The sequence below is a fragment of the Protopterus annectens genome, chromosome 4.part0, assembly GCF_019279795.1.
Source record: "Protopterus annectens isolate FY-2018-M chromosome 4.part0, PAN1.0, whole genome shotgun sequence".
Taxonomy (NCBI): Eukaryota; Metazoa; Chordata; order Ceratodontiformes; family Protopteridae; genus Protopterus; species Protopterus annectens.
This window is the reverse complement of record NC_056733.1, coordinates 784,777,545-784,804,874: the sequence shown is the minus strand read 5'-3', so window position 1 is coordinate 784,804,874 and position 27,330 is coordinate 784,777,545. Positions and strand designations below refer to the sequence as shown.

The 27,330-nt window shown below is 41.7% G+C and overlaps 1 protein-coding gene across 4 annotated transcripts in view; it reads left to right on the top strand.

The window, feature by feature from the left end:
* The window catches only part of TOP3B (DNA topoisomerase III beta), a 1,356,925-nt gene that overhangs the window by 488,946 nt on the left and 840,649 nt on the right, over window positions 1-27,330 (top strand). For all 4 annotated transcript variants that reach the window (XM_044068737.1, XM_044068738.1, XM_044068739.1 and 1 more), the window contains 3 exons: window positions 13,907-14,103; window positions 25,033-25,189; window positions 25,399-25,512. In XM_044068737.1, the coding sequence (XP_043924672.1) occupies window positions 13,907-14,103; window positions 25,033-25,189; window positions 25,399-25,512 (468 nt within the window). The remainder of the gene's footprint in view (window positions 1-13,906; window positions 14,104-25,032; window positions 25,190-25,398; window positions 25,513-27,330) is intronic.

Genomic DNA, 27,330 nt, shown 5'->3' with positions numbered 1-27,330 from the left:
GAGAGGATCCCCTGTGTTAGCCAGTCCAGATTGCAGCAAAGAATTTGTTGTGCAGGTGGATGCTTCAAACTATGGGGTGGGGGCTGTACTTAGCCAGATTTCTTCAGAGGGAGAAGAGCACCCAGTGGTTTATCTCAGTCATAGGCTTCAACCCAGGAAGGAATGCTATGCAGTTGTAGAAAAGGAATGTTTAACCATAGTGTGGGCACTGCAGAAACTTCAGCCTTATCTGTATGGAAGGAAATTCACTGTAGTTACAGATCACAATCCCCTAACATGGTTACATTGAGCCAGCCAGCAAAATGCCAAGTTGCTAAGGTGGAGCCTAGGGTTGCAAGCATGTGATATGTCAGTGCAGCACAGCAGTGGGGTTAGCAACGCCAATGCACTTGGGCTGTTAAGACAGGGAATGGGGTAAGGTATACTCAGATAGACTCAACCCTCTCAAGCAACGTTTTTCAAGGGACACTTGAAAAACTAGCTTGAATTCTCAGGGGAGGGGGGAGAGGAGAAATGTGAAAACTTGAGAGGCTGCCAGCCCAGCCAAATAGAATTATTAGGTAATTCTATGCCATTGTAAATATTAATATGATCCACCGGCTGGTTTCACAAATGTAAAGAAAACTGTGTATGTTTTGAGCTTCAAAAATGTAACCACAGTGCACCCTGTTGGAAAAAAGCTGATAAGTAAAGCATTTTATGGCCGATTGATCTCAAGCTCGGAGACAGGATGTCTGGGCTAGAAATTCTTTCTGTTACATAGATAATTACTAGGTCTCACATGTAAAGTGTCTTTTATTGCTGTGGTTTCCTGGAAGGCACAGATCAAAAGAGAAACGTTAAATTTTAAGATGTGAAGTTGTTCAATCTCACCATTCATTCTTTACTGATGGGTTTGGAGCTGATCCCTCGGCTCCGATATGGCCAGTTGCAAAGCTCGAGGTCTTCAAATAGCTTGAGGCCAAGTCCCCATCCCATGATGCACCTGTGAATTACCCCAGATCTAGTTTGCCACTGCAATAGATTGGAGGTTCCGAATTAGCTCGGGCCAGATAAGAAAATGTTTTTCATTAAAAATTCTATAAAAGTTTTTGATAGTATAGTTAGTTAGCTAGGTTTGTCTATAAAGCCCTTATAGCTTTTAGTGTGCTATTCCCTTCCCTTTTACTATTTTTCAGATATTTCTAGTTGGCCTCTTTTTGTCCTAGTTAGTTGTAGTTCTTATAGCTGTGATCTGTCTAGCATTCAAGTTTTTATGTAAGGCTTAGTCCAGTAAACGTGTTTATATAGATAAGCTTATTGCCTTTCATTCTCTCAGCTTGCTATGCTATTTGTGACCTTTTGTCACATTTCTTAGATAGTGGTGTGGTCTGTCTAGCCTTTTGGTATTTATAAGGCTTAGTCTTTGTTACTGTCTAATTTACAGTGTACTCTACTTATTTAGATGACATTGTTATTCTCGGCAGCTATCTTGCTGGCATAGTCTGTGTTGTGTGACTTCACATATTGTGTGTGTCTGTGTGTGTGTGTGTGTGTGTTTTAGCCTGTTTTTATTAACGCTTACCTGCTATCTGTTCTATTTGGAGAAAATTTACTATTGTTTTTTGTGTGACAGTAAATATCTCTAACTTTATTATGGGGGATCAAGACAAGCACCCCAAATCTGGGTTCAAAAAGTGCCCTAAGTGTGGCCAGAAAATGTCAGTTACAGACAGTCACTTCAGCTGTATTTATTGTCTAGGGGCTCTGCATTTGCAAGACAGTTGTGCCTTTTGTAATTTCTTCTCCTGTATGGTCCTGCAGGAAAAGAAGAGGAAACTAATCGATAGAGGCTTCTTGAAGCCTTCCTTTCAGGAAGCTTTGAGTGACCAGAATGGTTCCAGTTGGTCCTCAAAGTCTTCCAAGACTTCGGACTCAAAAAAATCGAAGAAGTCATCGACTTCGGCTCCAATGCCTTTGGAGCCAACAGTCTGTTCCTTTTGGAGCCGGTCCCTGTCTTGGAACTGGGCTCCGAAGTTCCGAAGAGTCCTATTCTCCAGTCGATACCACCTTCGGTAAGATCGTCTCGATCATCTATCAGCCTGTCGGATCTGGACTTGGATCGTGTGGTACAGAAGCTGTTGTCGGTACCGGCATTAGCCAAAATGTTATCGGCTTCGACCCAAATGGCTTCGGAGCCGAAGACCATTGCACCATGACTATTCCTCCTCTGAGCCACGCTGGACCTTCAGAGCCAGAGGAGGCAGACCTGATGTTAGTGGAACCCTCTGAGCTGACGCCTGCTCCAGTGTATTCTGACATCCTCAGTGCCAATCGAGGACTCTAGGCGCTGACGCTCCCTGGTTGGGTCTGGGGAGGACAGTCGAACCGACTTGTTTGTTCTGACTTTGCCTCTCTGGGCCTCGGCTCAGATGAGCTCGACTCCTACCACAGGCTCGTAGCCCACTGTCCCTGTGCTGGGGGTGTCGACAGTTTCCTCAGATCCATCGGCTCCCTCACATCGGAGCAGAGGTGCTTTCGATGCCATGAAGGAGAGTCATGTCTCCCAGGACATCCTCGACCTCAGGTCTACCCTTCTCCTCCCCAATAGTGCCAGTGTCTGCTTCTGCATCACACGTTCTGACCAAGTGTAGAGACCCAGAGCCACAGGAAGCCCCAATGGGTGGCCCTTGCTCTTCCAAGACCTCACCAGAGGCCCCCACTAATGAGGTTCCCAGGAAGAGATTGTGCAAGAGGAAGCACCTAGACTGCCCGCAGGAGTCTCTTACATTGGATACTGACTTAGATGAGTCAGAAGGGTCCCCACAGTCCCCCTCTGAGGATATCTCATTCGCTGAGATACTTGAGATCCTTAGGCAGAGGGGTGACTGGCAGTCCAAAAGCCCTACTGAGGATGAATCAGTTCTTCTGAAGGCTTTCGGGCGTCAGCCCTCCACCTCTTGCTTGACTCCGCCCTTGGATGAGCTGATGCAGCTGGTCTCATGAAGGGTGTGGGAGTCTCCGGATTCTATGGAGCCTGTCCCCAGGAGGCCTAATAAATTTATTTCAGCCCCAGCTGACAAAACATTTTTAATTAAAGGTGTTCCGGTTGATGCCATGGTGGTGGCGACGGTCACCAAGAAGGAGATGTCTGAGACTTCCTAGTCTGTCCATCCTCCTAACAGAGACTCCAGGATTATGGATAGATATGGGAAGCGCATGTTCAGTTCAGCGACCTTTGCTCTCCATTCGCTGAACTACTTAACCCATTTTAGTAGGTTGCAAAGAGATCTCCTTAAGTAGTTGGGAGATACTCTTCAGGGTACAGTAGTTGCTGCAGCTTCAGACAAAGATATTGCCCAGCTTTCTACCCTAAATTCTATCGTTAACTCATCCATGTGACTCATATCTTATGCAGCTGATGGAACGAGTAGGGCAGCAGGTACAGGAATTACTCTTAGGAGACATTCCTGGATGTGCTTGTGTTCCTTTGCAGAACCTTTCAAGTCTTCCTTCGTGAACACTGCCTTTGATGGCTCGTCCCTTTTCAGGCCTAAAGTGAAGGAAACCTTAATCAGGTGTGAACAGGACGGAAAGACACTGTCTGCCATCGGGGTCCATTTTCCACCCCTACCCGACCATACCCTAAAGGTCAAAGGGGAGGAAAAATGTGGTTCCGAAAAGCCCGAGGAGCCTTTCAGGACACATGTGGTGAACCCCCCTCCAGGGGCAGAGGAGGGGGTAATAATGGAAGACGCCACCCTCGTGGCAGAGGGGGTCCGCAACACCAGGGTGACAGAGATCACTTCTTTGGGACACCCTACCAGCGTTCCTGAGAGGAGGCCCAACTGTCGTGCTCTGGAGGCAGTCTGGGGTCGCTTATCTTTGTACCCAGATGCCTGGCTCAATATAACAAAAGACAGCTGGGTACAAAGTATCATTTCCAGAGGATACGTCATACCACTCGCCACACCCCCTCCAATCATAAGACGAATCCTGGACGTTCCACCCAGTTACAGGGATCAAGCAACAGTAGAGGTCCAAACATTACTAAGAAAAAGAGTCATCCAGCCAGTCCCAGCTGACCAGACAGGATCCGGAACTTACTCAAGATTCTTTTTGGTTCCAAAGAAGACGGGGGACTGAAGACCCATATTGGACCTCAGCAGACTGAACCAATACATAAAGAAAGAGAAGTTTTGGATGGTCACGCTTCAGTCTATACTTCCCTTTTTAGGGAAAGACAATTGGATGTGCTCAATAGATCTCAAGGATCCGTACTACCACATAAAAATGGCCAGACTATCCAGGGATCACCTGCGCTTCCGGCTGGGAGCCAGTCACTGTCAGGTTCGAGCCCTGCCCTTTGGTCTCACTACAGCCCCCAGAGTGTTCACCAAATGCATGGCAGTGGTCACGGCTCACCTGAGGCGTCTGGGATTCCAGGTGTTTCCATACCTAGACGATTGGCTCCTTACCGCCATCACCAGGCATCAACTCATTCAGGCCAGGGAGTCCATTCTGTCACTCTGCAATCATCTGGGCATTACAATCAACTCAGAAAAATCTGCCTTGTCACCATTGCAGCATATCATTTTTATAGGGGCAGAATTGGACACCACTACCACCACTCTAAAGCTTCCAATAGAAAAAGTCTCTCTCCTCTTCATCAACATGTCAGCATCCTGATATCAAAGGACAAAGCACCAGCATCGGAAGTTCTGAAAGTATTAGGCATGATGGCAGCAAATTCTAGCCATACCACTTGCTTGTATGCACATGAGAATACTTCAATGGCTGTTGTTCACTCAATGGTCTTACCAAGAGCTCCCCATGAATCACGCCATAATGATCACAAATTCTTGCAGGAAGGACCTTCATTGGTGGTTGACTTCACTTCATGTCACGATAGGATGCCCATTTGTGCTACCCCCTCTAGCGGCCGCAGTGACCACGGATGCTTCCCTGATAGGGGGGGGGGATATTTTCAGGGAAAGACTGTCCAAGGCACAAGTTCTGATCAAGAGACACATCTGCATATCAATGTCCTGGAGATGAGAGTAGTACTTTTGGCGTTGCAGTACTTTCAGGACTCTCTCCCTGTGGGTACGATTGCGATTCAGACAGACAACATGTCGGTGGTGTGGTACTTGAACAAACAAGGATGAACCAGGTTTTACCCCCTGTGGGCTGTTTCCACCCAGCGCTTTCTGTTGACAACGCACATCCCGGGGAGATCCAACGTGATAGCAGACAAATTGAGCAGGGCAATCTTTTTGCCCCACGAGTGGGCCCTCAAGAAAGAAATTGCAGACAGGATATTCCGCAGGTGGGGCCAGCCTTGCTGCGACCTTTTTGCCAGTCACATGAACACGAAATGCAGAAGCTACTTTGCCCTGATTCTCCCTCCGGGAGAAGCCCCAAGGGATGCTCTCGTGCATGATTGGCCTCCGGGTCTCCTCTGTGCGTTTCCACCAATCCCATTGATACCCAAGGTTCTACAGAAAGCATAATCCTTGGGAAGGACCATCATTCTAATAGCCCCTCATTGGCCTCCTCAGATTTGGTTCCCCTTCCTTCGACCTCATCTTTTGGAGGATCCTGGACCCAGTTCCAGACCTTCTGTCACAACCGTTGGGGGACCTTCATCCTTCTCTGCAGTCCCTGAAGCCGACAGCTTGGCTGCTCCAGTTCCCATCATAGCCAGGTTCCATAACCTTTCCAATGAGACAAAACAGATCCTTTTGTCCGCTCACAAATCTTCTACCAGAAAGCTATAGCTTAGCAAATGGAAGAAATTTTCTGTATGGGCCTCAAAAAATAATATTGATCCTTACCAAGCCCCTATGGCTTCCATTTTAGAATTCTTGACTACGATTTTCAACAAAGGAGCTGCAGCAGCAACAGTTCAGGTACAATTGGCTGCTATTTCTAATTTTCATCTTGGATTTGAAGGTTTTGAATATCATGTCTCACAAGTTATCCAAAGCATTTCTCAAAGGGACTTTTCATATGAGACCTCCTGTGAAATCTCCCTATTTTCCATTGAATCTAAAGTTTATGCTTTCACGTATAATTCTCCCACCATTTGAGCCAGCTTCTTCTTGTGATCTCAAATTTTTGTCTTGGAAGACCATCTTTCTGGTAGCTTTTACTTCTGCCCGCAGAGTGTCAAGAGCTTCAGGCTTTATCCATCAAGCCTCCCTATTTGATATTTCACCCTGACAGAGTATCACTTAGAACAAATCCCTCATTCTTGCCCAAAGTTTGCACTGAAACCAATCTCAACCATGTTACTGATTTGCCAGTTTTCTTCCCCATTCATTCTAACAGTTTAGAGTATATGCTGCACAAACTAGATGTTCACAGACAGCTCAGATTCTATTTGGCTAGAACAAAAGATTTTAGGAAACCAGACCAGCTTTTTGTTTCATTTTCAGAATCCAGGAAAGGGAGACCAGTGGCTAAAACTACTCTGTCTAAATGGTTATCGGATTGCATCACCTTTGCCTATTCAGCTGCCAGTATACCTTTGCAACAGATTAAAGCTCACTCAACCAGAGCAGTTTCTACATCATCTGCCTTTTCTCCCAGACTTCCTATTGATAATATTTGTGCAGCAGCCACTTGGTCAAAACCTCATACTTTTATCACTCATTACAAAGTTGACAAGGCCTACAGGGACAGGGTCTCTTTTGGATCCACGGTCCTGAGAAATCTACTCCCGTGAGCCACCAGAGATTGATGGTGCTTGGTACGCTACCCATCAGTAAAGAATGAATGGCGAGATTGAACAACTTCACATAAAGAAGTTATGTACTTACCATAACATTCCATGTGAGTTGTTCATCTCTCCTTCATTCTTATGTCCCTTCTTCCTACCCCCTCCTGGGCTGATAGATGACCGAGATTTTGGTTCCATCCTGGCTACTCAAACCTTCTCTTCCTTTTCTTTAGGAATGTAGAATGATGTATGGTATTAGTATATGCAGCAAACAAAATCTGAGGTAATTCACAGGTGCATCATGGGATAGGGACTTGGCCTCGAGCTTTGCAGTTAGCCATATCGGAGCTGAGGGATCAGCTCCGAACCCATCGGTAAAGAATAAAGGCGAGATGAACAACTAACATGAAATGTTATGGTAAGTACATAACTTCTTTTTCTGTGAGCCTGGGAAACTTAATTAAAGAAGAGACAAGAATGATGTAATCTGAAATCACTCAGCAGTACTGTGTATTATCAATTTAAGGACAGAAAGAAAGAATAGGATTCTGTATTTTGTTTTGAATCTGACAACTCACCAGCACTGTGCCTTTGCTCTGTAAGTAAAGTTATTTAGATCTTAGTATTTCTCTTAGAGAAAGATAGAAATATAGCCAGATTAGTCTAGCTGTTTTCTATATTTATGTCAGACTGTCCTACACTATTGTTTTAAAGCATTTTCCTGTGATTTCTGAACTCTCTATTAACACTGTGCTGAATTGATGAGTTTTGTCTTGTGGTTTTATTATTTATTATTAAATGTTTTTAAACCTTTCAACTGTGGTTGTTTTGTGTAGAGATAATTTAAGATCTTAAGAGTACTTGCATGTATTTGGTGATACTGTACTAAGTCAATGTAGAATAGCCTTAAACGTTTGGTCACACTTAGTATTTGGATAACAGTAATATTACACAGTGGAACTGGTCACACTTTGGGAAGGGCCTTATAGTAGCTGATAAGTAGGGGTCCCTGTGGCAGTGGATTACTACCTTATAGCCTGGGCAGAAGGGACATAGCTAATGAACCTATGCCAACCTTCCACAGAAGTGTCTGTGTGTTTGTATATAAATCATATCTCAAAGTGTATGTGTGTCAGCTACCTGGGCAGGGACATGAAACACTGGGTGGGTTGGACAGAGGGAGTGCTGGGAGGACTTGGTTTGGAACCCTAGCTAAGGACTCCACTCTACAGCTGTGCCAGTGGGGAGTCTTATTGGGGATCTGGAGAGAAAGGGAGACACCAGCCCCAGACTGACTGTGATCTCTGTGTGCTCTTAAGGGAAATTGTACTTGACTGTGTGTGTGTACTTGTTGTCCTCCCAATGTGGATGCCCCTCACTTGTGCTACTGGTGAGGATTGAGGCTCCTTGATTACTGGGCCAGTGCATGGGTGTCACAGCCATCATGGGCGTATCAAATAGAGAAAACTATAAAGCAATTAAGACAAGAAGTGTCACTATTAGAAGAGTATAGAAGAGGAAACTTATCACCAAAATACTTTAGAAAGATAGGTGTGATAAAGCAACCTGCAGTATTAGAACAGACCAGGATCTAGCATACATCATTACAAATAAACTAAAAATGTCAGCACAGGCAGAAAAACTTAGAAGATATGCAGATAAATATAAAGAAAGGAAAAGTGCAGAATAAGCAATTCATAGATGAGTCAAAAAAATTTTAGAGAATTGGGAGACAAAACAAAAGGATTAGAAACACCACCAAAAACAGAAGAAATGCATATATTTTGGAAAAATATCTATGAAGACTCTGCAGAATATTATAAAGATGCTTAATGAATTGCAGAAGTAAAAGAAAAAGTAAGAATTTCAAATTTAGAAAATATGAAATGGGATGAAGTAACGGATAGAGAAATTGAAACAAAATTAAGAATAGTTCCTAACTGGAAACCCCCAGGTTCAGATGCAGTACCTAACTTCTGGCCAGAAGTATTTACATTTCTACACATAGATTTATCTCTGAGTAAGAACTACTTATATGCACACCCTGAACAGACACCAACCTGGTTTACAGCAGAAAAACAATGCTCCTTAAGAGTGAACAGGTGTCCTAAAAACTATAGACCTATAATCTGTCTTCCAACAATATATAAACTATATACTGGAACTGGTGCTGATAGATTATATTTAGAAGAAAACTCAATCATGGCAATAGAACAAAAGGGTAACAAGTAAAGTCATAATGGAATATTGTAAAAAGGGGAAGACTGACATGGCATGGATAGAGTACAAAAAAGCATTTAACAGCACCCCACAGTCATGGATAAAGGAGTGCTTAGATGTACCCTGCATTGATCAGTTACATTATAGTGACCATGAAACGGTGGCAAACCACTTTGTGGCTAATCCATGATAAAGGACAAATTATTATCCCAGGGATGAAAATTCAAAGGCGATATCCCAGAGTGGCCTTTTGTCACCACTGCTGTTTTGTTTTGTCCTTAACCCATTAATCTGTCTACTTAACAGATTAGGTCAAGATTACAATTTAGCTCCCAGGCAATGACAAAGTGTAAAAACTTCTCATCTTCTCTTTGTGGATTTAAAACTGTATAGTTCATCAGATGAGGAATTGAAACCACATCTGGAAGTGGTCAAAACTTTTCTCAGAAGATATAAGACCACCATTTGGTCTTGATAAATGTGTAAAAGCAACATTTAAAGCAGAAAATTTGTAGCACTAAGAAAATAGCAGCAGAGAGCTAGTTTGTCTCGGTACCTTATATATTACCTTGCTAAGTTTCATAAATTAAACACAAGCTCAGAGTAGTTAAACCCGTGTTTATATTCCTGATTTTGTCTGCCATTCTAACATTTTTTCTTTGCTATCTGTATCATTTTTCAGACATTATTAACCTCCCCTTCCTCATTTGCTGGCATATTTTGGCACACTTATGTAAGTGGCATAGTTACTTTGCTGTGTTATCTGTCGTGATTTGCTTCTTCTTCATTTATTTGTATGAGAAGGTGTTTGATACTTTGTCTGTATTTAATCTTTTATTGTTGAATGCCTCTTTTTAACTTCTTTAGTTATTTATTTATTTTACATTTGTTTACCAGGATAGTCCGACTGAATGCATGTCCATTTTTAGTGGAGGCCCGGGGAGAAAAGCTCCAAATAGGCAAAATTACATAGACTTAGACAAGAAGTTAGATAACATTAGAAAATATAAAACAAAGTGATTATGTACAATGGTGTAGTAGTGTTCCCTAGTAGACTCACATTTCTCATGGACAGAAACAATTAAAAGCAAAAGACGTCAGATTGGATACAGAGCTTGGATACAGAGCTTGGTGATGTAGTTACATGTTATGATATTTACAGGTTATGCATTCAGTTTATAACTTAATCAGGGTTGGTACATGGGCAAAGCCAGTTCACTTTGAGATACTGTTTGAGGTTTTTTTTTTAAGAGATTTTTGGAGGATTGTAGGGTTATATAGTTTGGCAACAAATTCCAGGTTTTGCCAACAAAGTTGGCAAATGGGGATTCAACAGCAGAGTTATTAGCTTTGTGGGTTTGGGCCAGTAGTTTGTTGGCTGATCGTAGGGATCTCCGGTTGCTATATGGCTTAATAATATTTATAAGTGAGGGGGTATCCTCAGGGTGGTACAGAGTTTTGTGCGCTATTAAGAGTTGATTAAATTGAATTAAGCTGGGCAGTTCTAGCCCCTCTTGTTGTTTCAGGTTCTGGCAGTGGTGGGTTCTATAGGTGGAGCCAGTGGCAAATCTGGCAATATGGTTGTAGCTATGGGACAGCTTACCTAGTTCGGATTTGTTGAGGTTTGAGAGTACAGGCGAGGCATATAAAAGAGTAGAGAGTAGGTGTGACCGGGCGATTGCTGTCCTAGCCAGTGGGGTTAAAAATGTCTTTAGGTATGTTAGAAAACTGAAAAGTAATATGCCACATTGCTCTGAATTTATTCATAATGTGACCTCCTATTCCGGACCAACTGACTGCTGACACACTTGCAAACAAATTTAGTCCCAACTTCACCCCTGAGACTTCTGTTCAAATCCCCAAAACTGAATCCTTTACTCCCCCAATTATTTCTAAAAATGATTTACTGAAAGTGCTAACCAAGGCCAAAAATAGTTCCTCCATAGGATTTGATGGTTTACCTGGTTGCTTGATTAATAGTGTTAAACATGCCCTTGAACGCACACTCCTCAAACTGTTTAACTTAAGTTTAGCTAACAGTTTTGTCCCATATGAGTGATGCACAGCAGAAGTGATGTTCCTACAAAAGGAAGGACTTGTAGTCGACTTGGATAATTGCAGATCTATCAGCCTTACAAGCCACATCTGCAAGCTATGGAATATATTGTAACTGACTTAAAAAATTATATCATCAGGAATCTTGTAAGACACGACTTCTAACAGTTTGGTTTTGTGAAATGTAGATCCTATCTATTTAGTCTGTTAAATTTCTTTGAAAGGGTTACTGAGACTGTAGATGGTGGTCTTAGAGTGCCTGTAGCACATCTTGACCTGGCTGTGGTGTTTGGCACCATTCCTCATGTTGGCATCTTACAAACACTAAATACTTTTAAAATAATAGCAAACTGGCTGAAAGACATAACCCACACAGTGCAATTTGCAGGTTCTTCATCAGAAAGTATCCAGTAGTGTCCCTCAGATCTCAGTTTTGGGACTTCTTCCTTTTGGTATTTACTTCTCAGATCTCCAGAGAGCCAAGACCTTTTGGCTAACAGAGTTTGCAGATGATTGCAAACTGGAGGTTGTTGTTAAGATACCCTATGACACCCAAACCCTCAAGAATGAACTTGCCCTGATAAACTCGTGGTGCACTGAAATGGGCTCAAATTAAATATCTATAAATCTAGAATGATATTCATGTGTCTGTATTTGTCCTAATATTCAGTCTTTAGTAGTTTTTTTTTATCATTTGATGTTTCCTAGAATGATAGACTGTTATGTTATTATATTTTATAATCTGAACTGTTGGGTATTGTCCAGGTTCTTCCTAATTCTTTCTTGCTGAACTTTAGCAGTGCATTATAAGTGTGCTACGTATTACTCCAGCTCTCAGTGTGTAATGATTTGTACATATTACATTATTCCCATTGCGGGGTGGCCACGGTGGTGCAGCGGTTAGCGTTGCCACCTCACAGCAAGAGGTTCTCCAGTTCGATTCTTGGCTGGGGTGCCTTCTGTGTGGAGTCTGCATGTCCTCCCTGTGGTCGCGTGGGTTTCCTCCTGGTGCTCCGGTTTCCTCCCACATCCCAAAGACATGCAGTAGGTGGATTGGACACTCTAAATTGGCCCTAGGTGTGAGTGTGTGTATGTGTGTGCCTTCTGTGAAAGGTTGGGCGCCGGGCTGGCAACTCGACACCGTTAAACTCCTCTGCCAATCATGAGCGGACAGATGATCCGCTGTGGCGACCCCTAACCAGGAAAAGCCGAAAGAAGAAGAAGAAGACATTATTCCCATCGGTAGTGCATGTAGTGTTTTGTTCACATTTCTTTGCTTACAACTCATTACAACTGTTCTAGTCACTGTACATCTTTTCTGTACTTTGCATATTTATATAAATGTCTTAATATGTCTTACGGCCCAGGACTTTGTTAAAAATTTATTCTTGGACCAGTTGAGCTTATTTCCAGTGCACAAAATAGAGTGCTAATGTTTTATTTATTAAGATGTTTGTTTTATTTGTATATTCCCCTGTTCCTTAAATGAGTTTCTTCATGTACTTTCATGTATATCAGTTGACCGTATATTTTTGACTTGCCTGTGCTTCATTGATGATTGTTCAATTGCCAGTCTTTTTTTTCTGAAAGATATATATTATGGAGTGCACTATACTGTGAGATCCAGCAGTGCGTTTGGGAAAATGTTCTTTTGTTCCCCATTGTAATGTGAATGTGGAATTGGTATATATATTTTAGGGGAGTGGATAGATGCAGAGGAGTAAGCCCCCCCCCCCCCCGCAAAAATAAAAAAGTTATTTTATGCCTTTTGAGTTCCTCTTTTTGAAATTGTATTTTTGAAGTGCAACTTGAATTACATGAACTTGATCAAAACTAGGGAAACAATGTAACTTCTTATTTTGTCTTGTAAGTGTATGTCCAGCCTCTTAATATATAAGATTCTAGGATAACTAAATAATTTGCAAGCATACTGATTCTGGCATTATTCAGTTGACCTACACGTGACTTGTTGATATGTTCCTTTAAAAGTGCCTGCACTACTCAAACCCTGCCTAGTGCAAAATAATAATACTAATAATAATGATTATGATTGATGATGATGATAATAATAATAAATTGATTCATAAATAAAATAAATAGAGGCATATCCTGAAGTCAAGGAAATGTAGCTATACAACCACATAAGGTTGGATTAGAACAGAAAGTTAATTCATAAAGTCTTAGGTAAAAGGTAGAGTCTAGGTATTCCACTTAATTTCTGATTTTATCTTCACCATCTCTTTAAACCATGCAAGCGCATAGTTGGTTCTTTCTAGCTGATTTCTGCTAGTGGCTTAGCATTGTCAGCAGCACAAGTAGTAATTCACCTTTGGTGCATTAGGTTGTGGGTTCTATTCCCACACCAGGTAGATGGATTGCTGGCACTACACTGTAGCACAAAGGGGGTGCTGCACTCTTAAATGTGTCATCCTTAGGATGAGACATTAAACCTATATCCCAACTACCTGAGTTAGTGGTAGCTTAGTTTGGCTGTAAAAGATCCCATGGCACCTATTGAAAAGAGTAGGGGAAGGTCTGTGATGCCCTGGCCAAATTTACCTTAGTATAAGTTCAGCACCACCTCAGGTCTCCCCTGAAAAGAACAACGGATGGATGGATGGACGGACAGATAATGTGTTATCAGTCATTCTAAGAATAGAGTCCCCTGCAAATTATTGAAACTGTTTTCCTAACTTCCTCTTAAGCTTCCAGAATAGTCTCATATTTTAGAACATATCACTGGTTGTTTTCATAAATTGCATTATGTTAGGATATGGCATGTTATGTTATGTTATGATATACTTGCATTTATTGGGTTAGATGCCTTTATGGTGTGTTCTGAATGAGCAGATGACTAGTGCAAGGAAGTATGTGACTTGTTCAGCAGAGGGTGTTAGTTTACTCCAGCATCTATTTGCCTCTTTAAAGGTTCTAGATGCTGTGCTTCCTGTTATGACCAAGGCACGTGGAAATGAAAGGACGATCTACCGAGCCAAGTTCAGTTCCATCACAGATACGGATATCTGCAATGCCATGAACCGACTGGGAGAACCTAACCGAAATGAAGCATTGTCTGTGGATGCACGTCAGGAATTAGACCTTCGCATTGGATGTGCTTTCACTAGGTATGTTTTATCCCATAGAAACTTAGTTATCCATTGCAGGTTACAATTGGTCACCTTTGCCATATAGGTAAGGAGGCTGTGAAGAACTGTTTTAGTTCTTATTTGATGACAGATAATTTGTTGAAGATGTTTGGTGCCTAAAACTATTGGAGAAAGGGAGAGTGTGAGTGTGTGTCTCTCTCTCTCTCTCTCTCTCTCTCTCTCTGTTTTTCTGTGTTTGCTTGCTTGTTTGTTGGAATACTTATACTGTTTTCAAGCAAAATACACAAAGATGTGATTTTTTTTTTTCTTGTTGTTAAGGTACAGTAAGCTGTGAAGTTATATTTCTGGGAGTCTCGGCCCTTACTGAACATATTGTATCCAAGAGCAAATATAATTCTTCACTCCAAGGAACAACCTCTGATTTCTTACAGTATGTTGAGCCATTAAATTCCATGTTAACTAGTATGCAGTGTGTCACAAGGGACTTCATTTAATACTTTTTAAAGTGATCTTCTCAGCATTACTGCATCTCCATGTGCCACATGAGTTACACTTGCCTGCTACATAAAAACAGCACAGAATGAGCAACTTGATACGATTGGTCTCTCAGCAAAGTAACTTACCTGCACACCAGCACTCATATTTATTTTTCTTAACTGAGATAAAGTCCTCATCCACCTGGACCTCTTTCAGATTCAGATGTGGGAGTGCAAAGTCTCTAGTTATATAATGATATAGTAACACTAACCCAGTACAGGTAACACACCTGAACAGTAAACAACATAAACTGTTTGCAGTACAATACCTGAGCAGTACATTATGTAAAAAAAAAAAAACGTTTGAAATATGGCTTTGTTTTACTGTCTTAACCCACCGGATGTGCAGTAGCAAGCCCCGCTCAACACACAGAACCACGTGTCGTTTTACTAAATGCATGAATAAACATTTAGATGTTTTACTTGTCTGCATGAATATTCATCCAGGATTGTCAACATGCGTAAGTACTGTACTGGAAGTTTGACATATCAAGTTATAATATGTTATGGAAGTAGGGTTGTAGATACTAAATATGGTGTCCAGTCAGGAAACCAGTATGGCTCAGTTTTTCCCGTTGTGCCATGTCTGACTATTTGGGTTGCTCTCAAGTCCCTTCCCCAAGTAGGCAATGGAGGCTAACTGAGTCAAAACTTTCCCCTGTGTATAAGTCAAGAGTTTGTCACCCCTTGTTTTCAACTGTATAGGAACAGAGAAGACTCAGATTAATGAAGTGTTATCCCCAGTCACCCAATTCCACCAGATCAACATAAAGTCAGAAAAATAACACAAGGCAATGGACAGTGCAACTTCCCATGCCACTGTAACAACTGAGAACTCTATTGCTTTCCAAAACGAATTGTAAGGGAAACTTTTCACACTTCATTACAACGAGAATTACAACAACTCCAAACTAAACACTAAACTACAGATGACGTTGTTAAAAGTAGAACAGCAAGTAATGGTTATTGACATACTTAAAAAAACTCAAATTACAAATTAATGCACGTGGATGGAAATGAATGTAACTACCAATCACCTGAAACAAATTATGTGTAATAGCTGAGAAGACTAGGCAGGGACACCCTTTTCCCTTTGCTTTTGTAGGGGGGAAAGCCCCCCTGGACCCCTTGTGGGGGCCTGCACACCCACGCCTCCTGCTACTTCAGTATACCAACTCCGAGATCACACTACATCGAGAAAGAAGGTAAACTGCGATTAGACAATGAATATTCATGCTGTCACAGGCAAATCTGCATGACATATCAGTCATGCATCATTTGCATGGTACATCACAGCGAGTTGGCATGTCAGTCACACTAGCCAGGCCCATTCCTACACGAAACGACCAATGGGTTAAGACAGTACAACAAAGCCTGAAGTATCGTATAATATAAGTGTATGCATTCCACACATAGCCGGCCTTAGGCATAGGCCAACTAGGCGGCTGCCTAGGGCGCCAGTCTAGCAGGGGTGCTTTTCCAGTATTTATTTGGTGTAGACAGACTAGGATGGGGGCACCAAGGTGGTGTGGGGGGGTGCCTTGTAGCCCTTTTGCCTAGGGCATCAGTTGATCTAAAGCTGCTCCTGATTCCACATATACTGTTCCATATTATTATGAGTGTACATTTGATCACGAATGACAGCACGTTTCAGTGTCAAAACATTTTAGGCTTGAGTGAATGCCTACTACATATAAAAGACTTCCATTTTAGTGTTTAGGTTGTTAAATTCAAATATTGGAGATGGAGGAAAAAACTTTGGTGTTATAACACTGTTGTCATGTTGAACTTTTGATCAGAAGATGTAAAAGTAGCTAGGAAGGTTATGGAAATACATTATTCTTGAACTGTTTGCATTTGACAATTTTAAACAGATTTTTTTCCAATTTGTTTAGGAAAAACAGTGTGTATTTTCCTCCCTCCCTTCCTTTCAAGTGGCATTTGGTGGTATTTGCCTCCCTCCCTTCCTTATGCTGTCCATTGCATTGTGTTATTTTTCTGACTTTATGTTGATCTGGTGGAACTAGGTGACTGGAGATAACACTTCATTAATTTGAGTCTTCTCTGTTCCTGTACAGTTGAAAACGAGTGGTGACAGACTCTTGACTTATACACAGGGGAAACATTTGGGATGCAGCAACAAAAAGCTATGCTCACTGCAGTCAGATTGTTGTGTGGGGTATGAAAAGGTAACCTCTTCACTTGGTGTGACTTGCAGTCAATTCTAAGACCCTCCATACAGTACCACCATACAAGAACCTTGTGCATCTTTACTGGATTCTTAGTTCAAAACTAAAAATGCATCCATATAAATGGAAGAAGTTATCTGCAATAAACTGCTGCACTGCTGGATTGCTAATTATCACCCAGCCATTCTGTCTATAATTAAAATATGTTTAAAAGCTAACATTCAGATGACGAAATCACCCCCGCAGTAGTAGTTTATACTGCAAAGAGACACTGTCACTTTGGAACTTGGTTTTACAACACAAACTGCAGAGGTGAAAGTATTTTCTAACAGAAATAGAGATTCAAAAATTACTGGTAGACTTTTCTTAATAGCAAGCAATAACAGCAAAACAGATGTTCTTCGTCTTTCACTGTTGCAGTCATTACTTTTAGGGTTATCTGCTTGCAGTAGCCCTCAGTCGGTCTGATTAACAAAGTCTTGGGTCCTGCGTTGGTTGCTGTTCCTTCTTCCATGACGTCAGGTCGTTGGGTATAAAACATGCAGCCGACGCCATTACATCAGTCTTTCTTGCAGTGCGGTGCCCAAAGCAGAAGCAGTTCACAAGTGCCGGTCAGCTGACTCCTGAAATTTTCATTTTCGAGTTTCAGAACCGAAGTCTTCAACTAAAGCTAAGTACCCCGTTGGGGAAACTTTTTCTTGCTCCTTACTGATGTCAGTAAAAGTTAATAATTGCATTACTTGTGGAAAGCAAATACCTCATAAAGATTTTCATTCGTACTGTATTCCTTGCCTAGGCCCTGACCACAACGTACCGTGCTGTCGGTTTTGTGCTTTATTTAATCAGCGCACTGTCCGTCATCAGTATATTTTCACCTCAAAATATTTTGGTTCTCTGTTTAATTATCCAGAAATGTCATTGGTTAGCTATCCGACTACCGGGGTTCCGAAAAAAATGCAAGGATAAAGACAGAGACAGGCCACTGAGATCCAAAACTGCTGACGATGCTTCTCCTAAGCCAGTCGCCAGTTCGCCGATACTCAGTGAGGCGCTTTCACAGCCCCTGATACCCGCTACTTCTGATTCGCAGGCCTCTACTGAGACCCATTCGGAGTCCGGTATGCCGCGAGATGCTTCAACTATGGAACCTGCGGATGTCTCTACCTTGGATGGGTCCGGAGCCGCTGTGCAGGCACCAGCTTCTGAGGATGTACTCAGGCCTATGGATTTGCATATTAAACCGACACCTCCTTCTTCTTTTAGGCCTAAATCTCACACTATGCCTAAAAAAACTACGGCCAGGCCGCATGCTCAGGCCTCCGTGCCTAAAAATAAATGATAAGAATGGCTGAAGCTCTTATAACTCTAATCAGGGGAAGCCAGCCTCCCCCTTCTAAGAGACCTAGGACTGAAGTTGTTTATGAATCTTCTGACTAGGATTCTGATTTTTCTGATTATCTGGATTTGCCCTTATCTACTTATGAGGATTCTGATGAAGAGGACTGTATTCCCTCTGCTTCCCCTCCAGAGGATTTTTCTTTTGGTGAAACCTTACATACTCTAAGGGAGCATTTCCATTGGGAAAGCCATGATTTTTATGATTCAAAAAAGAGGCTTAGGGATTTCTTACTCCTGCCTCAGTATAGGCCTTTAGCTATTCCTCCAGTACTAGACATTGTTGATGATGCTTTTTCGGAATCTAGTTTGGCCCCTGATTTCTTGCCTCCTGCTCCCAGAAAACCTGACAGATATTACAGGGTTCCTGATTCACACAAGTTCCTTTTTAAAAATCCTATTGCGGATCCAGAGACTATTTCACAGGGACCCAAGAGCATTAAGGCTTCTACTGCTAAAAATCCTACCCTTTCTGATAGAGACTCCAGGACGCTGGATAGATGGGTTAAGAAGGTTTACACTTCTGCAACCTTGGCCATTAGGGCTTTAAACTGCCAGTTTCATATGTTAAAGTATCAACAACATGTTATTGGATTGCTTAAACAGAAAATGATGTTGACTCCTGACTGTGCGGAAAATAAAGAATTACAGGATTTAATGCATTCTGCTGAACAGATTGGAAAACATACTTTGCAATGTGGATTTGATTTTTTAGAGGCCTCCTGCAGGACTGCTGTTACTGGGTCTGTGCTCAGAAGGCATGCTTGGCTTAAGGAGCAATCTTTACCTGATCATGTTAAAGCTAAATTGTTGGATGCTCCCTTAAATCAGGACCGCCTGTTTGGCAACAAGGCTGAGGAAGTTCTTAAAAAGATGGAAGATAAAGCTAAATCTATGCAAACTGTTAAAGATTTCTTACTTCTTACAAGTTCAGCCTCCTAGATTTAGTAGGCACTAGCCATGTAAGAATTGGTCCTTTCCAGCCTCTTCAAGGTCTTCTCAAGCCAAACCCAGACATAGCAGAAACACCAGGTTTCAGTCCCAGGGGACATACAAGACTAAGCAGTCGGGGGTTTCCGCACCCAAATCAGGGAGTAGTAAGACTCCCCCTATAGTCTCAATGACTTGCTTCTAAAACTTCCAAGCACTTCCCAACTGAATGCTCCTTTAGGCGGAAAGATTGGTCTGCAGGCCAAAAGCTGGGAACTCATTACCCAGGACAAATGGGTTTTAAATATAGTGTCCCAAGGATACAGATTTCACTTCCACACCTTACCAACACCAAGCGGGTGGCCAGATCTACCCCCACATCAGTGGGCAGAGGCCCAAAATCAAGTACACTGTCTCTCTTAAGCATGGGGGCTATTCAGTTGGTACCAGAAGAGGAAAAGGGACAAGGGTTCTATTTGAGACTTTTCCTGGTACCCAGAATAGACAATACATGACGTCCTATCCTGGACCTTTCTACTCTAAATACCTTTCTGGTGATTCCAAAATTCAAGATGCTGACTCTTCACCAGCTGCTTTCTCTGCTAGACTTAAAAGAAGCATACCTGCACATCCCTATCAGGGAGTCTTGCAGAAAATACCTAGGCTTCAAAGCAGGCTACATGCACTATCAGTTCTCTGCACTACCCTTTGGCTTATCTACTGTGCCCAGGGTATTCACAAAGTGCTTAGCTCCAGTCATTGCATTCTGCAGGCAAAGCAATATTCAAATATACCCATATCTGGACGATTGTTTAATTCAGGCAGAAAGCCAGGACATACTTTTGAATCATCTGGCCTTTGTTCAAAGGGTACTGACTTGTCTTGGGTACACCATAAACGAAAATAAATCACAACTGGTACCCTGTCAAAAAATTATATTCCTGGGAGCAAGCTTGAATACAACTTTCCAGATGGCTTTCCTCACGCCAGAGAAACGGATTCATTTGACAACCTACTTCAAACAAGTGGCCACAAAAACCCAGTTATCTGCAAGGCAAATACTGCAAGCCTTGGGGTTCATGGCCTCCTGCATTCTTCTAATTCCATATGCAAGGCTGCATATGAGGAAACTGCAATGGTATTTCAAAAGCCTATGGTGTCAACATTCACAGGATCTAGAGGCAATGATTCCTATCATACGTTGCCTATGCCTAGAGTTCCATTGGTGGGCAGAGGCTTACCACCAAAACAGGAGACTACCATTCACACTACCCCTGCCGCCCAAACCTTAACAACAGATGCATCAGACTATGCATGGGGGGTCCACCTGGCAGAGAAGTGCATTCAGGGCAAATGGAACCCAAGTCAAATGCACCTGCATATCATTCAAAAAGAAATGTTAGCTGTACAGAATGCTGTGACAGCCTTCAAGGATCACATTCTTCCAGGACAATTAATGATAAAGATGGACAACACCACTGTTATGTAGTACATAAACAAGCAGGGGGGTACACATTCTTACCCCCTATGCAGACTAGCCATGGCATTGTGGAACACAGCCTGAGCTGTCAGGTACATGTATAAGCTCAATTCCTGCCAGGAAAACTAAATACACTGGCAGACGAACTTAGCAGAAACCTCATGGACCCACACAAGTGGAAACTGGATCCAAGGATTTTCAAAATGTTGACAAGCAAATGGGGCAGCCTAGATATAGACCTGTTTGCCTCCCCCAAAACTATCAGTTGGACAAATTCTGCACAAGGACTCCCCACAAACAAGCTTGGAAAGTGGATTATCTGTCCTTCAGCTAGAAAAACCTGCCTCAGACTCCTACTCTACTCAGAATCCTACTCTATTGTCTCAGCAGGAGAACCAAATTCTGCATCCTCAACTTCAAACACTGAATCTAGCAGCCTGGCTAATTACATAATTTCTCCTTTACCATCCCTCAGTAAACCAGTGATAGATATCATTTTAGAGGCAAGGAGGCCTAGTATTAGAATGTCTTATGCTGAAAAATTGAAAAGATTATGTGCCTGGAACCAATCTCAAGGGATGAGAACAACAGTGCCCAATTTACCTCAGATCTTACAATACGTAACTGAGATGCTTCATAAGGGCCTGTCTTTTTCCTCCATCACAATTCACACCTCAGCCATATCATTTCATTATAACACAGAACTACGACCACCCGTGAGAGCTCCAACTCCAGCTTGGGACCTCAGCTTTGTATTGGAAAAGCTCACCCTTCCTCCTTTCGAGCCAGCTGCCACTTTGGACTTAAAATTCCTTTTCTGGAAAACAGCTTTCCTTTTAGCAATCACTTCAGCAAGAATGGTGTCTGAATTACAGGCCCTCATGGCAGTGGAGTCTTTCATCATCTTTCATGCAGACAGGGTGTCTCTCAGGACCTGTCCCTCCTTCTTGCCCAAGGTGGTATCCAGTGGGGCCCTTAATCAGTCCATACATTTGTCAACCTTCTTTCCTAATCCGCAGAACAAAGGGGAATGGATTCTGCACTCCTTAGATGTGCACAGACAACTTTGATTCTACTTGGATAGAACTAAACCTCAAAGGAAATCTGATCAACTGCTGGTAGCATTTGCTGCAAGGGCAGAGGGGAAGGCTATTTCAAAGCAAACCATTTCCAAATGGATAGGCCATTGCATTCATTTTTGCTGCAAACACCATGGAAAACCTGTCCTACAGGGGATCAGACCCCACTCTACCAGGGCTACATCTACCTCTACAGCCTTTCTCAGAGGCGTCCCTACCAGGGACATCCTAGAAGCTGCTACTTGGAGTTCTGTACATACTTTCAACAAGCATTACCATCTACCAATTTTCTCTAAATCCAGAGCTGGCTTTGCCACTGCAGTCTTGCAGGGCCTTTTAGCTGGTCCTAATTCTATTTAAATTCCTCCTCCCATCCTTAGCTTTGGGAATCTACCCAAAAGTGATGATTGCAACAATGAAACGTGAAGAACATAGTACAGTTGTGTACCCTTACCATAAATGTAGATGTTTGAGTGTATTCACTGTTGCAGTCCTGGTTACCCTTCCTCCAGCCCCCTTCTTTTTCTTTTTTGGATATACCTCTACTTTCCTTTGCTATCTTCAAAAGCTTTTTGGTGTATTTGCTTTTTTTGTTGGAGATATAATCTTGTATATTTATAGATTTAATTGCTTCCCATTAAGGGGGCACCTGACATCTGGGGCAAGAAAAACTGATGTAATGGCATCGGCTGTATGTTTTATACCCCTGACGACCTGACGTCATGGAAGAAGGGACAGCACCCGATGCAGGACCCAAGACTTTGGTTAATCAGGCCGACTGAGGGCTACTGCAAGCAGATAACCCTAAAAGTGATGACTGCAACAGTGAATACACTCGAACATCTACATTTATGGTAAGTGTACACAACTGTACTTTTCTAAATGTCCTGAGATTTATTGATTCTTGCATCCTTACACAAAATTGTGTCTAAGAAAAACTTAATGACTTCTCAGAAGTAATAGGAATCAATTGCCAGAGTCTCTAAAAATACTAATTCTACTGCCACAGTCTGTGATGAAAGAGTTATTGTGGTGTACAGATGCAGACATGCTGTCTGGAAGTATGATCCTATTACCTGCAGGAAGGATATTCCAATCAAACAGCAGTCAGTTCAAATTACATTAGGAGAACCTATTTCAGTTACCTGTTACTTCAGGGCAACTATTCTCAACAACCAAGGTTTTGTTCACAACCTGAAAGAAATAAAAGCAGTCTATAGGGCCTTGAGAACATTTTTCAACAGTTTTCACTCAGGTTACCATCAAGTCATTCTAGACAATGCAGCAGTCATGAGGAGCCCTGTTATATGCCTAACTCTGCAGAGAGACACTGTCACTTTGGGACTGGGTTATACAGCACAACCTTCAACTGCCAGCAGGGCATCTCCCAGGCTTAAAAGGATTCATGCTTGTTTGATTGCCAGAACTATCCTGACTGCAAGTTGAGGGAAAAATATCACTGAAAACAGTCTCCGTGAACCTCAAAACACTTTCTTTGTTTTTTGTAGGGGGACCCCAGACACCCCAAACTTAAATGTATGTACCCTAAATTCACACATCAGTAGAAAAAAATGAAAAAGTCCACCACCACTGAAATTGCTTTCAGTAGTATTTCTTCACACAGCAGGCATTTGGAGAGCCTGCTGTGATGGACTGGCAGATTCCTGATTTACAGACTCTGCTAGTACGTTTCTTGAACATGCTGTTAACTGTAGCTGACAGATCGTTCTGGACATTGTTCAGATGTGGAACCTACTAGAAGTAGAGCTATTTGCCCTACACAGCACTGGACAGCAAACCTTTTTGCTCCCTAATTCCTTGTGAGCTAGTTTGTAGAATAGACATCTCTTTGCACTGGACTCAAACTTTATGCCTTCCCAAGATTTCCCTCTGATTTAGAAGTGCTATTAAAAACAAAGAAAAAAGGCTAATCTCATCGTAACAGCTCCTTTTGTACTCAGCCAGCCAATGTTTTCCTTTTCTTAGTGAACCTGGCTACTAACTACTCTACCCTGTTGTCATGTGCATTAACTTAATGTTTTCATGGATGGTGTAATATCAGTGAAGGAGCAGGTTGCAGCAACGTTAGTCTTCTTATTTTTGGACTTGTCATGGATTAAGATTAAGCAGTTGTGACATTCTGTGGACTGTGCAACAGTCATTTATGCTTTCATCTCCACCTGACTTGATTACCACAGTTCACTTAATTGTGACAAGTTAGACATCAATACCTGTCTGTATTTCCAAAATGTTGGTGAGGGTCACTTTGTCATCCCATTTTAGCCATTTTATTCCTGACCTGCAAAATTTGTGCTGTTTGCTGGTGGGCAACGTGCAAACTCATAGCAAGGTCACTGTCCTACAATTCCAGGGTCCTGGACTGTTGGTCACCATCTGTATAGAGTTTACAGAGTTTTCTTCCCGGGTTTTTCACATGCTCCTCCTCTTTCTTTTTATTTCTAAAAAACCTACTTATTGGGTAACTACATTAAGACATCCGTCTGTGTGACCCAGGTCATGGTTCAATATGGCTCATGAACCAACCTATCTTCCCAGTTAGTGAATGAAAAACAGATGAGACTTATATGGTAACTTTTCGAGCCCTGCATAATTTGGGTCATGTCTACTGTTTGGTCCTCTACTTTTGTTCATAAGGTGAGGGGCTTATAATGGTTATCAAGATGTATTTAGGACCACTTTTTAGGTGATCTTTTCCCTACAGTGCATTTATTCTTTGGAACTAGCTACTCTCCCAGCTTTGAACATTTTCTTTGGGAGCACATAAAACCTTATCTGTTTAGCAGGGGGTGTCTGTCTTGATAATGTGTGAGTGCAGCTGTAATTACTATCTGAGCTGTTTTACTGTGAGTAATTTAAAATTCTGTACTCTTAAACATTTTAGCAAAATGACATGATCTTTTTGATTTTTGCTAGTACTAAAACATCCGGACCAGCAGCTCAGGACAGCTAGTGTTTCACACGACCAGTAATACTGTCTACTGCTGAGCCTTTATGAAGAGTGGACAAAGAAGAAATTGTTAGCTTGAAAATATCAAAAAATGTATCCCATCGTTTGAGCCTTGATGCATACATAATGCCTGAATAAAGCAGTAGGAATAAGGATTCCATTATCCCAGATTTCTATATCACTTGGAACTTTAATTTGAAGAAGCACTTTACTTTTCTCTGTGAAATTCTCTTTATGTTGTCTGTTGTATATGCTTGCGATGTGAGTGGAACAGCTGCTTCAGGTCTGTTTGACTGTACACTTTGCGTTTTGCTGGCTTTCCTCTGTGAAATAATTCTTGGCTTTTTTTTTTTCAATCTCTTCTTTTCAGGTTTCAGACAAAATATTTTCAGGGAAAGTATGGGAATTTGGACAGTTCTCTTATCTCTTTTGGACCATGCCAGACCCCAACCCTTGGATTCTGTGTTGAGAGGCATGATAAGATTCAGTCTTTTAAGCCAGAGACATACTGGGTGCTACAAGCTAAGGTGCACATTTTTTTGTTGTTAATTTTCATTTTGTGTCGATGTTATTTCTTTTTTTTTTTTGTAAATGGAAGGGAACATTATTAAATCACACAAAACGAGCAGTTTATATCATTATTGTCTGAACCCAGACAAGTGGATGCACCCTGAACATTATCAGTCGTCAGATCTGTATGCCTTCTTTAAAACTTTTTTTTGGTGTGTTTTCATAGGTGAGTCAAGGTAATGACTGTACCCTAACTCTTGACTGGGACAGAGTAAGAGTATTTGACAGGGAAATCGCCCAGATGTTCCTGAATATTTCAAAAACATCGAAGGAAGCCAAGGTAAGGGAAATGGGACAGTTTTACCACTCTCAGTCTTATTTAGTGAAAGAGTAGTAGTAGTTGACTATTGAATTTTTTATTTTTTTCTGATAATTGTGTACATAACAAACATAAGAGCTGTATTAGAAAAAGGTCCATTGATGTGTAACCGACAACTTCTTGCAGTTGTTGCATCAACAACTGCACCCATTCCTAAATTTGTCAAGGCTTTTTCAAAATAGTGACTGAGAAGAGAAGAGAATATAGACATCACTGGATCCATGACTAATTTATACAATCTCCTGCATGTTGTTAACTGTGTTAGCCCAATGAGGCAGAGCCTGTTTACAGAACAGACTCAAAGGAAAAAAACTTAAACTTGCATCATTTAGAAAAAAATCAGTTCTAGATTAATTTGCCAAAGCACAAAGAAGTTTAAAAGCTAGCATTAATATTTAAAAATTCAGAAGTAACTCTAAGCAAATCACTGAAATAAATTACCATATGACATAGTTATTCATACGCTGAGTATTTAGCTGTATCAGTATTCGAAATGAGAAAATTTGTTACACAAGTCACAACAGAATCTTATACATTTTAACAGAACTGAAATGATAATTCATTCACAAGTTTATGTAATCAGCTCCTTGGCTATAAGTCTGATGAAGTCACCAGGAATTGAAAGATTTGTAGCATCATGCATATGATAGGTTGCCAGCAGTTTGGTTCACATTCTGGGAGGGGGGGGTATTCAGAAAGAAGCTGCACTTAGGAGATGACCATTATTACCCCAAGTTGATGTTTGTTTTATTTTTTTTTTTACTGTAACTGAACTTGGGTAAAATGGCTAGATTACCTAAGTGCAAAAACATGCATTTGAGATGCAAATGTAGCCATTTTAGCCACATGCAACACTAGCTAACTATTCGAAAACTGGCTTGTGAAAGTTAGCACTTTGCAGAAGTGCTAATTCTTTCTGAATACCATTATCCTTTGCTCTTTCCCCTCTTACTTGTAGAGTCAGGGACAACTGGGGACACTGAAATATTAGTGCTGTTAGCTTGAGAAGTTGACTGAATAGGAGAATGTGAATTAATATGCATTTTTGAAGTCAAATAAGTCTGTAATTCTATTTCTTCTCATTGTTTCTTAAGTGCAGTATACCAACTTTTTCCCAAAATCACCAACTTTATGAGGGACAGAGCAAACATTTGAGCCAAAATTTGGGATGGTTGAGAGGTATACCTTCATCTGATTCAATTGTTCTCTAGCATGTTGAATAGTGTTGTGGTAAAGTGCCTCAGAGCCTTTGATCACATGGCAGCAGCAATTTCTATGATGTTATGTGCCAAACTGTACATGAGAGTGTTACAGTGAACTTGTGAGTGAGATGGAGCCATCATAGACAACTGCTGTCCAAAGTAATCACGATCTCCAAGTTGCAACTGTCATAACTAATGTGGTGGCTATACACAGACATAGCTTCTTCTAGGTGCCTCACTTGCATCTGCAGTCATTATGGATGTGTCTGCCTTAAGCTGTGTGAATTTCAACAGGCAGGTAATTCAAAGCACCTGGGTGCAATTGCCATTCATTTTAACAGTATGGCAGTGAGTTTGTATGCTAACAGGCAGGGCAGATCCCTCTCCTTCCCCATCTTTTGGGAGGCAGGGACATTAGTGAACTAGACCACATCAAAAGATGACTTTCTCATTGCATCGCATATCTCCATATAGGCTAGGTTGCTAATGGGCAGGCTCTGTCAGTGCTTACTGATGCTCCATGAGTGCCCCTCAGCCAGTAAACAGTGAGTGCCATCTTTTGCCTCTAGCTAAGGGC